This window comes from Eublepharis macularius, chromosome 12 (genome assembly GCF_028583425.1).
Source record: "Eublepharis macularius isolate TG4126 chromosome 12, MPM_Emac_v1.0, whole genome shotgun sequence".
Lineage (NCBI taxonomy): Eukaryota > Metazoa > Chordata > Lepidosauria > Squamata > Eublepharidae > Eublepharis > Eublepharis macularius.
Window position 1 is genome coordinate 1,940,416 of NC_072801.1, and position 14,190 is coordinate 1,954,605.

At 54.0% G+C, this 14,190-nt stretch overlaps 1 protein-coding gene across 1 annotated transcript in view; it reads right to left on the reverse strand.

Moving 5' to 3' along the window:
- The window catches only part of GRID2IP (Grid2 interacting protein), a 40,610-nt gene extending 27,123 nt beyond the window's left edge, over positions 1 to 13,487 (reverse strand). The window contains exons 1-2 of the mRNA XM_054992729.1: positions 12,903 to 13,487; positions 8,350 to 8,504 (exon numbers count right to left, since the gene is read on the reverse strand). Coding sequence (XP_054848704.1) covers positions 8,350 to 8,504; positions 12,903 to 13,487 — 740 coding nt within the window. The remainder of the gene's footprint in view (positions 1 to 8,349; positions 8,505 to 12,902) is intronic.
- Between the last annotated feature and the right edge of the window lie 703 nt (positions 13,488 to 14,190).

Sequence of the window (14,190 nt, forward strand, 5' to 3'; positions counted from 1 at the left end):
CTGCATGTGGTTTTCTATTTGTAATTGTATGTATTTGACTAGGCTGCCCGGTTGAGAGCAGAGAATGCAACAACCTCAGGGGATGTCACCGGCCATCAATTAAGGGCCAAGTCACACCAGGGAAGCAGCCACAACCTGTCGATTTAGGCATGCCAATGTGCCAGCACATCTCTGACGCATGCCAGGATTGCAGCTCACCTGCTCCCAAGAAAGCCTCCAAAATGTGAATTAAGAGAGCAGGTGGCAAACAACCATTTCAGTCTGGAGGCAAGAAAGGGAGGTCTCATTGACACGCTCCTTTTTTTGTCTAGTTCATCAACTTCTGAGGGTCTTTGGAAGCCTTCCCTAAAGCCCTGAAAACCCTCTGAACAGAGACACTGGTGGGCTGCATGTACCCACGGCATGCCTCAATGACATTCATCTGTCATTAGCTAGAAAGAAGTGCTGGAATCCCAAAACCAGTCCCAAGAACCAGCCCTGGGGGTAATGGGACCTGCCCCCTCACAACTGGGTCCCCCAGTGAGTCAGAGAAGGCTTGCAACAAGGTCTTGGGTCATCTACCCAGTAGAGGGTCAGGACAACTACCGCCGGTCCCTTGACATTCTCTGCTCGGCTTTCTAATGATTACCATAATCTCCCAGGGTAAAAGGGCAGAGAAGCTGCCAGCATAGAGAGTTATCTCTTCCTCTGTGCCTGTTAAGAGGTCACCTTCTCCATTAATAAGCAAGACCTGAGTTCATGGGGTGCTGTGAATAAAGCTTGCACTGGGCAGCTCCAGAAGCTGCTAAGATGCACTAGAGAAGACTGGGGGACTGTGGTTCGCCCTTTTGGTAACCAAAGAAGATTCCATCTTCCCTGCTCAGGTAATTTGATGCTTGCTGATCAAGTGGCTTTTGTCCTTCTGTATCTTTCAAAGGACGATTCTGGCAGAGAATCAGCCCTGAGAGACAAAAGGACACATCATGGAAGAGACAAGCAAAGCTGGAAGGCCAGGAGCTTTTCACCATCAAAATGGAAGAGGGGAGAAACACACACACACGGTGCTCACAACTCACTGGAGGAAGCACAGCATGAAAGCATAACGGCGGCGGGGTGTACGTGAGCCCTGGGAAAGGAGTGGGGCAGCACACAGGTCCCGCTCCCCAATGCAGCACTCCCTCCCCTTCCGTTCAGCGGCACTCGCCCAGGAGAACTTCCCCTTTGCCCCAGGTGATGGGCCAGCTCCATCTGCCTGCTGCTCTGACGCCTTCAATTGTCCCTCCCAAGAGGACTCCCCCTGCTTTTCTGGGAAGGGGAGATAAACGTTGGAAGCAGAAATTCCAGATTCTCTGCATGGGTGGAGGAATCCTGCGTGCTCTAACTTCAGCAAAACGGACAGCCACATATGGTAGCCTGAAGTAGGACTAGGAAAGGCCCCCCTGGACCCCTGCTGGAAGAGCGCCTGGCCAAGGGCCACAGGGAGCAGGTCCACTGCCCCAATGAATGCTCGTGTTTGCAGTCAGCTGCAGATGCCAGCCACCCACCATCCTCACATGCAGCCCCTTCCGAAGACCCAGCTCCCTTGCAGGGCAGCCCACAGACTACTGGACTGGCCTCCCCGGTGGACTGTCCATTGCACCCACTTTTCCAAAAGTGTCAAGCATCAGCCAGCTGCGACCCAAGGAGGAGGACTCCTTGACCTAGACTTCCTGAACCAAAGTGGCTCCCCATCCTTTAGCAGTTCCTCAGCTGACAAGGGTGCCACCTCAACAGCAGGGAGAACGAACAGATGCAAAGCCCAAAGAACCGCCTTTGTCTCCGCCCCTCCACACCCCCGATGATGGGGGGAAAGAGCAGAACTTTGGCAGCTGCTCACCCCTGGAGCAGCAGGCCTTGTGCAGCACCACGCCCTGCTTCCTCAGGGCCTGAAAATCAAGCCTGTTTCTTGTCCCACCAAGCAACAAGCACAAGGCCCAGCTCAAGACATGCTGGCCCATCTCTTTCCTGCTGGCCCAGAATTGCAATATCACAGTTCCCGCATCTCTGAGCTCTGCCACACCCACAGCAGACACCAGGATTGGGGGCTCCTCTGGCCAGGCGTGCCGCAGCCGCCGTGAGCCCAGACACTGAGGATTTCCTCCCGAGCCTCTTGCCTTTCTGCATGCAAAGGAAGCATGACCGCGCTATGGGGGGGGCAGGGCCCGACCTTGCCACTCTTCACAGCGGCCAGAGCGGCCTCTTGCTCCCTTGCCTCATCAGTGCAAGAAGTCTCCTAAAGGCAACAAGGAGGAGTGAAGGGCACTTGTCTGATGCCGCTGACAAGCTCTTACAAGGATCTACAGAAATGGTAAACTTCCCACTCTAAGGGGCCCGATTGTTCTTAGGAGTCTTCAAAGCATTATCAATAATGTTGGTTTATTTGCAACCAATTCTGGTTTGAAATAGCTGACCAGATCATGACTCCCTGTGGCTATGAAGTGGAGGAAGTGAAGAAACTCTTTGGATCAAAGAGCTCCCATCTGACACCAACCCTTACTAAACTGCAAGAAGCCGTCCATGGTTTGCTTTGATGTTTCATATCCTCCAGAGAAGGGTCCCCTTCTAAACAGAGAGGGGAGGGGGCTAACGGCACCTTGCTTGCTTATAATCAAGTCAAAGGCCACAACTTCTTTCACTGGACAAAAGTGAAGGCCGTGGGGCTCAAGTTCTGCCTCCCTCACCTCTCACCCCCATCCATCCTGGCTCAGTGCAAAACTGCTTTGTAACTAACCAAGGTTCATGTAGCCCAGAGCACCTTTTCCATATGCTCCAAGCACTTCCTGTACTTCATCATCTGCATTTCTTACAAACAATCCTGAAAGTCAGACTGCCAAGATAACTCCAAATCACAAACATGCAGGTGACAGGCATGCCCCCCCCCCAGATCCCTCCAACTTCTGCCTCCACGTGCCTCTGAATGGAACACACCGTTGGCCCCAGGCTCCCATCCCACCCTCAGAGCGTTGCAAATTGTATAACTATGTGATTTTTCCTACTCTGTTTTTTTAGCCTCATTACAGAACAAGTCTGAATTCTCTTGGTTGTGGCCAAGACAATTAATTGAGTTCCAGAGTTGTTTAGGAGGGTAGTGTAGACCTGGTTGTCCTCTCCTCTCTTGCTGCATGAAAATGAGAGACAGCATCAGTTGCCATTTTCTGAAGCTGCCATTTCTGCCCCTACTTCACCTCTCCACTTTACGCGGCAGGAGACAGGTGTCAAGAGAGTAACTGGGCTCCATGCCTCAGCAAAGGCTCTGGGGAGAAGGGGATTATAAGTGCTCCCCCCTCCCTCACCACCACTGCGGCTTTGGTCTCAGAGCAATTGCCCCTCCACAAGCCTGGATCTCTCGCTGGGCCTGGGCAGGGGCAGCTCACGGAAATCCCACGAGCAACAAAAATGGATTCTTGAATCAAGTGAGGCTCCCTGGAACATTTTCCTCCTGCTGTGTTCCAAGCCATTTCTGTTGATGCAAACTCCAGAGAAACCAAAGCAGAAATGATTGTAGTTCAGCTGTTACTAAAATCAACTCGGTGGCAAATTCTCCTGAAATAAGAACAACCCCCCCAGGGGGAAGAGATTTAATCTCTGTTAGGGGTCCAAAGCATCTTTGTTCTAAAAGTTAGGCCCGCACACAGCCCCCGACCCCCTTAAAGTGGGTTGTCAGAACAAAACGTTTGCTAAAAAAACCAACAAAGTGAAGGATGAAGAGCCAAAGAAAAACAAAACACCCCGTTTGCTGTTGTAGATTTTCGAAGCGTCAGAAACCACAATGCCAAGACCAGCGCCCCACGGCCCGGAAAATCTACACCCGCTAACGTTCTCCGGCCGTGAAAGCCTCCGACCATATATAAAACACCCTGCGCCGGCACGTGAAGGAATATCCGGGGCCAGGACCGACCTTTCCAGACGCAGGCAGGCGGGCCGGCAAGATCGCCGCCGATCTCACGTGAGGAACGAGAATATCCTGAAACTGAGCAAAACTTGAAGGTATTTCGAAAGAACAAGCAGGACTTTGCGCGCAGGTGCAAAAGGAAACGTACTGCAACTTGTCCCCGTCCGGGACCTCCGCGGGCGAAAACCCGGCATACAGAGCCGGAGGGAGCGGCGGGCGGGGCCGGGGCGGCTCTGCCCGTGCCCGGTGGCGCGCGGCCCTTCTGCGAAGCCGGCGGGGGGGGGGGGGGCGGAGGCGCTGCTGGGCAGGCCAAGCCCGGCGGGGGGGGGGGTGCGGCTGCGGCCCCGGAGGAAGCCGCCCCCCCTGCCCCGGCCCGGGTTTCTGCGGGGCGCATCGCAGCCCCGAGGGCCCGGCCGGGCTTGCCCCGCGCCCCGCTGCAGCCTCGGTCCCGCACCTCCCTCCCGCGCCTGCCCGCTGAGGACGCAGCCGGCGCCTCCGAGCCGGAGAAGGGAGCCGCTCCGCCAGGACGAGCCCGGGAAGTCCCGCCAGCGGCGGGCGCGGGGCGGGCGCGGGGAGCCACTCGCCTGCCCCAGCCTGCCCGCGGAAACGGGCGCCCCACGCGGGGCCCGGCTCGCCCCCGCCCGGCCCGGGACGGCCAAGGACGGGCGCCCGGCCCCGGAGGACCCCCCCCCCTCTCCCGGGGGCAGAGCCGGGCGGGCGCCGGCTGGGGAGCGAGAGGCCGGCAAGCCTGGCCGGGGCGCCCGGCTCTTCCCCGGGACCGGCGCGCAGCCGGGCAGGGGCCGGCCTTACCCGAGGCAGCTCATCTTCCTCCGGCGCCGCGCCGCGCCCGCCGCGCATCCCGGGCTGCTCCCAAGGACCGCGCCGCCAAGGAAGCGGCCGCGGCAGGCGAAGGCGGGCAGGCGCGCAGCCCCCCGCCCCGGCCCCCGCCCCGGCCCGCCCCTCCGCCCCGCCCCGCCCCGGGAGCCGCGCCTCCGCCCCTGCCAGGCTGCAGCCCTGCCCAGCTGGGGGCTCCGCTCAGGGCAGGCGCCCGGCAGCCCAGCAGCCCGGGGCTGCCAACAGCGGCCAGCCCTGCCCAGCCCAGCCCAGCCCAGGCGCCTGCCCGCAGCCCCGCAGCCAGCAGAGAGCCCGGCCGGAGGCGGCAGTTGCCCAAGAGCCACCGCTGCCACAAGGAGGCCCCTCGGCCCGGCCCGGCCCGGCCCGCCCTCAGGGCTGCCTCAGCGCTGGGGGACTCGTAGATGACCTCTGGGAAACCCTCCCCACGAAAGCACTCCGGCAAGTCAGCTTTTCTACCTTAGAACTGCCCTCCAGATCTTACTGGGACGCTGCATCTTGCTTGTCTTCATCTCCCTGTGCCTGCTAATAGTTGGCAACTTGCAGAAGAACGAAACTCTTGCCAGGAACTGGGTCTTGGCCGGACCATCAGAGATGGTCTGCAGAGCATCCTCGTTATTATGATTCCTGACATTTCCCATCCATTTCTTGTCATCCCTGTTTCATGCCAGCCGCCTCTTTCTCCGGCTGTCTCTCGGGGGAAATCGTGAGGCCCAGTTTCCCATCTCGTATCTGCACCTCGGGGTTCCCATAGATCCGTGCCACAGATGGCTCGAGCGTAAGACCTGGCACAGAGGAGGCCCGGTGCTCTTGGTCAGCCACTCAGTAAACAGTTGCGTCCCAAAGCAACAGTCTGCCTCTGCAATTCAATGCGCCCAACGTGACTAGACAGTAGGACTCTTTTTGCACTGGTGCTGTATGAGCAAGTGTGCGAAGGACTTTCATCGCAAATGAAAAGGCTGACTCGCTTTCTGATATCTGGGAAACCTCTCTGGGGAGCGGACAGTCCTGGGAAACTATCTCCAGGGCTTACTTTGGCCCAGGGCTTGGACGCCCTTTCAGACAACTCCCTGGGTTACATTCTGAATGTGGATGTGAGCTTGGGGTTAGGTCTTTTGGCGCCTGAAGTAGAAAATCTGCCTGGGGAAGGAAAAGAGGGAGAGAGAGATGGTACATTATACCCGACAAATGCATGATCTATGATTGGGTCTCTTCTGAAAGCAGCCACGCTGGGGGAAATTCAGGTGAGCACTGCGGTGCTGATAAAGGGGGCCGTTTCCCTGTATGCCATTTCCCTGACATCTCCCCCTTCCTTTGTTATTTGTCTAACACTTAAAAATATAATAGGCCATATAATACCTGCAACTTTTCTACTATGGAATTAAGAGCAGCTTCAGAGAAATGGGGTGGATAAAAAAGGGTTGCACGCTTGGGGATCACCTATCGACCATTATTTCATCTAGTTTGGCTCCAGTGAACAGAGGACAGAAGCCCCCGGGGGATGTCCCTGTGGTCTTAAAACTGTCCCTGTGGAATGCGCTCCAGGTCTCTCTCCCACTCGTCTCTACTGGCATCCAAGCACGCCTGGCCCCTGCGAAAACCAGGTCACTGCACAGTGCGGTAGGATCACAGCAAGCTTTAATCAGTGAAGGTGACTTTTTTAAAAAAAGCACGCACGCCTTTCCTCACACGCTCTTTTTGTGTCCTCCAAAGTGCCCAGGCTTGCGCAGAGGAATATGGAGCTCAGACAAGGAAACACGCGTGCTCGTGCCTGGAACTGATGGCTGCTGGCAGTGTGGGCTGGAGACACGGACCTCTCGGTTCTTCTAATGTCCACAGGGTGGCAAGTTAAAAATTATGGCTGAACAGCACCATATCCGGAACTGAACCCGGTCAGGGGGTGGGATGAGACCAAGGAGGCTGCTGCAGGCAGGGAATAACGGGAAGGCTGACGACAGGCGCGAAGAAGAGCTTACCGAACACGGAGAGCAGCCGTCCCAAAGGCACGGGGAGCTGTCCAGCGGAAGAGGGAGCTGTCCATGCTCGGCTCCAGGGAGCAAAGCTGCGTAACAGATTGCTTTAGAAAAAGAGCAGCACAGGGAACCCTCACCAGCAATAGGACAATGCAGATGGTTGCTAGCATGTCCCCTCTCTCCTCCGTGAGCTGAATGGCCAATGCTCAGAGCCACTAGATCTGCCCTTCCTCTGTCTGGCCAGGTGTGCACGGGCGTTTCCTTGAGGTCTCTTCAGCCCAGCCCCCCCTGACTTGTCTGCTTTGAGTGTGGAGAGGCAGGGTAGGGAGTCTGACTCGGAGGCAGCCACAGCCTGGTGATGGAGTCAGGTTTTCTTGTCTCCAAAGGGACTGCATTTCCCCAAAGCTCCCCAAATACACTTTTATTCAGTTGATGCGATACTCAGGGAGTTACCATAGCTGAGTAAGGTAAGCAGAACATTGCTGGTTAACACATCTCGTGCAGCGGGGCTGGGAGTGACCCTAGAGAGCTTCAAGGACTGTCAGGCTGACACAGTTAAACCAAAGGACCTCTTCTAGTGACAAAACAGCAGCCAGGAAGAGATCCAGTAGCACTTCACAATCGGTTTGGGTATCTCAAGCTCTGTAGGGCAATCAGCCCCTGCTAAGGAACAGACTCTGGGGCTGCTGCCTCCCTTCGCCTGGCCCTGGCTGAAGTTGTTATGGAAACTGCACTCTCTCCCAGTTGCACAGATTAGAAGCAGAAATTGGGGAAGGAGAGCCAGATGGAGGCCTGATTGCCTCATGACCAGGATCTCTGAAGGTCTCTCCTCTCCTCTGGAAGCCTCACGTGCAGACAGCACTCTTCCGCAGAGCAATTCTCCCGTGGACTCAAAGGAAAGGATTCCCCATGGATGGAAAGGACACTCCCCAGCCAAGGTCAGTTCACTGGGACAACTTGTCTATTAGTCCAAGCAGACAACGCTTGAGTTTATATTATATAAAAGACAGCAGGATTTCTTTCCTGACAAGAAGAAGTCAGGAATGGTCACACACACACACACACACACCGGGATGACGCAGCCAGAAACACACAAGAGGTCTCCCCAACAACTTTTCATTTGGGATTATTTTGCTCATTTTCAGGGTCTTATTCCCCCTAAGGCAGATGAGATATGAGTTGTAGGACTCTGGGAAGCTATGAAGACATTTTTCTTGGATGGCACCCGCTTTTTTTTGTCCTGTTTTACAGTTCATGGAGTCTATGGAGGTGCCAGTTAAACGGTGCTTGCCACACGATCCAGGCACATCTGATGGACCCAGCCCCCTTGTCTGGCTTGATACTTTCTCCTCTCTTTGCTTTCCAACTCTGGCTATTTTGAAATCTCAACATCCTAATGACCTCCTCCCCCTGCCCCCCCCCCACAGCAAAGCGATTAGTGTCTGTTGGGGTTTACGGCCATCTGTGTGCATGTTTACGATTTTTCAGCTATCCCATCCCCCAGGCCATCTCACAATCTGAAGAAGTGCAATCGCAGAAGAGACGGAAGGGAGCACGGGCACCCTCCACCTGATATGGTGTGCAAAACAGTAATAGAGGAGGATTGCCAAATACCTGATGTTGTCCAGGAGGAGGTGCTGGGACTCCTTGGTGAGAACCATGGTGAGGGCGTAAGCCAGGCAGTCCACCTTCCTCTCAGCCGCATACTGCTTGAGAATAGTGAACATCTTCTCCTTGACTTCTGGCTGGTCGCCCAGGATCTCCTGCACCTGCGCGTGAAACAGCAGGGTCAGGGGTGAAGGAGCTGGTGGGGCCTCTCTGCCTGCCTGGGCCACCAACATTTGAGGGAGCCCCACATTGTCTGACAATCTGCAAATGAGCCATTGGCCAACGGCATTGAAACGTTGCGGTTTTGCCCCGTTCTCAGCTCCCATGCAATTCCCAAAATGCCATCCAGCTTTCATAAAGAAGTTTCAAAGTATAGCACGGTCTCCCCACTCCATTTTGCACCCTTCCCAATTATTCTTATCGTTATTCTTCTGGTCTGTGTGGACAAACATTAACAACGTAATTGCCTGGGCCTGCCACATTACGGACTTGTTGGGGACTGAACGGTCTCGGAACACTTGATTTTGCTGCTTTCAAGCACGGATTACACTCACCCGTTGGCAATCACAGACTTCTTCTGGACGAGGGTTGCCAGGTTCCCTTACAGTCCTGGTGGGAGGCTGGGCACCTGGCACTTACCTGTCCTGTGGCCCCAGCATGTGCAGCCCCTGTGCCCATGCGATGGCATTGTTGCACTGCCTCCGGGAGCATGCCCAGGGGTCCCATTCCCACCCCCTTCTCCCCACTGGCCAGGTGAGTGGTAGCGGGATGTGGAGGGTGAAAGCGGGGCATCCCTGAGTGTTCCCATGTCCCTTGATGCCAGCAGCATCATCAGAGAGGGGATAGAATGTGATGTGCAACATGCCAGGCAGCAGAAAAAACTCATGTTATGAGCCTGGGCCTACGTAGTGAGGCCTAGTGGCTCCAGGGTAGCTTGTAATAGAGTGACTACAGGGCCTACATGTCCCAGGCCCCCTTTGGACCCTGTGATTGGTTAATGGGATTTGGCAGGGGAAATGGCACCAATAGAGAAGTAGGGGTGGTGGTGCCCAAGAGTAGGGATAAAAGGCCTCCTCACAGTGGGCGGGGGTTCACTCCTCGAGCTGAGGAGAGGCTGCTGCAGACGGAGGGGTCCCTCATCCGGAAGGGGCCAGTCAGCTTGAAGCCAGTCACCAAGAGATAGCTAGGAACAGGCATAACTAGCATTAGGGTGTTTTGTTTTGTTATTCTGTCTGGGTCCTCACGCCTCATCCGGTCACACATAAAGTAAAACCTCCTGGGAAAGAGTGGACAAAAGGGGTCGGTTGGGTGCTCTGGGCCCTTCTGAGGAGACCTGTACCCGAGTGGTGGCAGCCTGCAGAGAGCTTCCCTGGGCCCCTGCCTGCAACACCTCACACGGAAAAAAGAAAAAGGAGCTGCAGCCCGCTCCCCTCTCCCTCTGAGCACGTCCCACTTTGATGCTGTCCAAAGCCAATTATCACCAGCATTTGCAACCTACATCCTGAAACCATGCGGTATACACAGCAATCACATGATCAGGAGCGACATTCTCCGGAGGCACCAGACATTTGAAGGTGACTTCATCTGGAGCAGTGTAGGGCTGGGCTCTCTTGCAGCTGCCTGGAGGTGCCACCTCACACGATGAGATAAAAACGATCCCTCAAATGCAGCAGCAAAGACGGGGGAGGGGAGGGGGGATTGTTGAAACCTCCATAGATAGATAGTCCACTTTAATCGTTTTTAAAAGCTTCATATCTGCACGGACTATTTTGTTTACCTCTAACTACCATTGTGCTCTGTGCATGTCACAGTTTTGAAAAGAGAAAGGAGGACCCCATCCCTCCCTTCCAGCTGGTATGAGTTTAGTTAAGCCCACTGGGACTTAAAGAAATTGGGTTCCATTTCCTATCCAGAGCAAATTGGGGAGGAAAGGCCAGGGGACTCTTTGTGAGCAATGCAGAGCCCTCCAGCGAAGGTTCTCACCCAAATCCTTGGGGTGGACGCAGGCTTCTTTTCAGTGAAGCTTCTTTTCAGCTTCTTTTCCCTCTCTCTCTCTCCTCTCTCTCTCTGGAAATTCTCTCATCAGGGAGAACTGGGTACATTTAGCCTGTTTTACTTCATGTACTCTTATTGGGTTCAATTTGTCAAGTAATTATTTCACAAAGTTAAAAATATCACTGGTGGGTGGAGTTGACCTGTAAACTTGTCTCAACTGAATCTCTTTTTTAAAAAAAAATCCAGTGCGCTCCAATCAACGTCCATTACTAAGGGGGAAAGCTTTGCTTGTGTGAACACAGCCCAAGAGGCCTTTTGAAACTCTCCATGCAAGCCTCCCAGCACCCGTCTTCCAGGAGGTGGCACTTCTCTCTGCCATGCAGGTTAAACAACGGAGCCTTGTGGCACCATAAGGCTGATGACATTGATCGTGGCAGAAGCCTCTGAAGGCCGGAGCGCGTTTCCTCAGACTGCCTCTTCTGTCTCCCTCCACTTGCCTTGGGAAGCTGCAGGGATCTCCGGCAAGCTCCAGCTGGGCTCTCTGCCCTGCAGCCCTGTCAAACAGAACCTGTTTCTGGCATCTCCCCCAAGAGCCACTTGCCTGCTAAGCAGCAGCCAATTCTGCAAGCGGGCAATCCCACAGCCCAGCACACTCGCTCCGATTCCCTGGGACTGTGCAAAAGGTCACAGCGCGCAGGAGAGGGGAGCAACAGCTTGCAAGGAGCAGTAAAGCACCGGGAGTTGACATGCCAACCGCTTGCAGTCCCTTCTTTGACTGCAGCTCCTTCCTTGATGCTCCTGACAGCTGGGCAAAAACAAAAGGCCATACAAGTCGTTTTTAAAAGACAAAGAAAAAGGTGGGCTGTTGGGTCCACACAAAGCAGCCCCTTGCCACAGAATGATTTGGGGGCACCCATATTAGAGCGGCTAAGCTGGAAAGTGCCTGTGAGAAGGCTGCAGGGAACTCCACGCAAGACCTTCCGAGCTTTCACACCCATATGCATTACAAGGAGGATCCCTGCACTAATGCTGTGCTTTGAGCTCTAGACATATGAACATGAGGCTGGTTGCAACTGGGGGTTGGACTAGAGGTCCCTTCTGGCCCTGTGATTCTAGGATTCAGCTGAGTCAGACCATTCATCTATCAAGGTCGGCTCAGAGCAGCAGCAGCTCTCCAGGGTCTCAGCAAGGGGTCTTTTGCGCTGCCAACAACCTGATCCTTTTAACTGGAGGTGCCAGGGATTGAACTTGGGGCCTTCTGCATGCCAACCAGATTCCCTACCTCTGAGCTGCAAGGAGCGCTCCTCGTGCCTGGGTCAAACCAACCCAGGACAAAGCTGAGGGTTGTGTGAAAGCATTCTGTACTTGTTGCTGAGACAGATAACGTGAAAAGGGACAAAGAGACATCCCATCCGCTTCCTAATCCCTCCATAATATTAAATAGCCAGGGAGCATGCAGGAAAGCTGCCGCAACAGTCTGAAAGGGAAGGCACACTGAGAACTCAGCAGCCTATCAGAGGCAGGTCATGCTGCACATAACTGTAGCGGGCATGGCCAGGGCCGGAGGTCCTCATGTTGCTATTGGGGCTCCCGCTGAGATGGGGACTAGCCATATACTAGGAGGTGACTTGGATGTGCAAATGAGGAAGATTTAAGAAAAAAAATAATCAACCTGTACCAAATAAAAGGCATCCTCAATGTACTGCTATAATAATATCATATATTGTAATATTATGCTACATTGTATACTATATTGTAAAGTTTATTTTACATAGCTCCTGCTTTTTACTGCAGTTCAATGTATTTTCCTTCTATCCCTCTTTTTGGCATGGGGTAGCAAACGTTAAAGTTTTGTTTGCCTTGGTTTTCCAGCTCTTTGGTCCTCAGCCCACTGCACCGTCTTGTTTGTCAGAAATCTTTGATGTTGATTGAATTATTTGTACCATAATTTGTGCCCTGCTGTTTGATTGCATTTTTTAATCATATTTTTCTAATCTGTCTTGAGTCTCAGTGAGGAAGGTAGAATATAAATGATAACAATGAAATGTATAATAAATTACCTGTTAGATGATAGCCATAATGCACAATGAGGAAAAGATTGCTTTGATTTCCCCCTCCCCCTCCCCCCCCCCGCCCCAGTCGTAGCAAAATCAGCTAAGATCTGTGTTTGGAGGGCACCCGGCAGAAGGGCTTGGTCTCCTCAGTGCACACAGCTCTGCTGGTTCTCTATATGCCTTTCCCTCCCAATCTAATCTCTCTTCCACTAATAAAATGAAACAGGAGCCTTTTAAGTCTCCTTTCTAAAGAACTGCTAATCTCTAGCCTATAATATTATGACAACAAAGGAGAATGCCATCAAAAGCTGCTCCCCCCCCCCCGTTTCGCACTGTGAATGCACTCCCCCGTCCCCACTGCACAAGAGCAAAGCACGGAAGGGCTCACCAAGCAGGGGCAGCCCCTGTTGCCTCTGCCTGAATACTTTGCTCTCACAAAGTGGCAGCATGTGAATCAAGACTAGCTGGGCGCTGCTTGGCGACCCCCCTCCTCCACGCCCTGAGACCAACCTTCTTGCTGAACTCTCGGGCCTTCTGCCTCCTCTCCTGATGGATGACATCTGCGCTCTGGACGAATTCTCGCACGCTACTGCTGGCCCACCTCTGGAGCCTCCCCAGCCGCAGCAGCCCCAACTGGAGGCTTTGCCCCTGGCAGGATTGTATCATAGCAGCAGCCTCTTCATACAGCTTCACTGGGACCTTGTTGACTTCCAGGATGTAGTCACCTGCTTTGATCCCGCACTCGGCGGCTGGCGAGGTGGGTGCCACACCCTCCACCTGCAGGGGCCAGCCTCCTTCACACATCAAGGTGAAACCAAACAGCCCCTCAGGCCCAGGTTTGAGGTCCAGCTGTTGGATACGTGAGACCACGCCGATGCTGGGGGGCACATTCTCACACTGCCTGGCCAGAGCAATAAGGGCCTCACAGCTCATGGCGGATACATGCTGGCCTTCGATCTCCAGGATCTGGTCTCCGGGTTGGAGGCCAGCCACTTGGGCACTGCTGCCCTCTTCCACAGCCAAGATGTAGCAAGGGCCATTCCCACTGATCTTAAAGCCAAATTCCTCGGGCCAGCCATTGTTGGTAGCAGGCATGGTTGTAACTGGGAAATGAGAACATGATAAGAGAGGTGGGAGTGGGAGAGTTCCCCCCCCCAAAGAAACAGCTGTAGGTTGGGCAGTTTGGACTCCCCCTCCCAAAATAAATCAATATTGGTAGATGATAGACACAACCCCCCCCCCTCCACCCCCCACCCCCCACCCCCCGGGCTGGTATTTTCTTGTGAAAGCCTCAGTGGCTTTCTCCACACGAGAAATCCGCAGTCCTCATACCTGCTTCAATCTCATTCATCACAGTTGTGCATGAAAACGTCTTGCCCTGTTCTCACTTACCTGCTATAGGACTCAATGGAGAGCATAGCTGATTTAAACTGCTGGAACAGTCATTCCCCTTCTCCCCAGGGAAATCTGGACAATGTCGTGTGGTGGGAGAAAGAGGGCTTTGAATTTCTCAGAACCTTTTCTAAACTACAATTCCTAAGTTTCTTTGGAGGACAGTTTAACCGTGCCAATGGACTTTTATAGCTCTCTGTCTGCCTGCCTTTGCCAATTTTCCTCTGTCGGTTGTCAGTAGGTGTGGAACATCCGTGGGAAAATGTAGGCAGGAACTATCCGAGGTGTGCTGCAGCCTCTTCCTGTAAAGGAACACTGAGGGCAGGGATTCATCCTTTGGCAGTTCAAGACACTGCAAAGGATTTTGACTTGCCCATTATTTGCTGAACCATGGCAACTGTCCTTT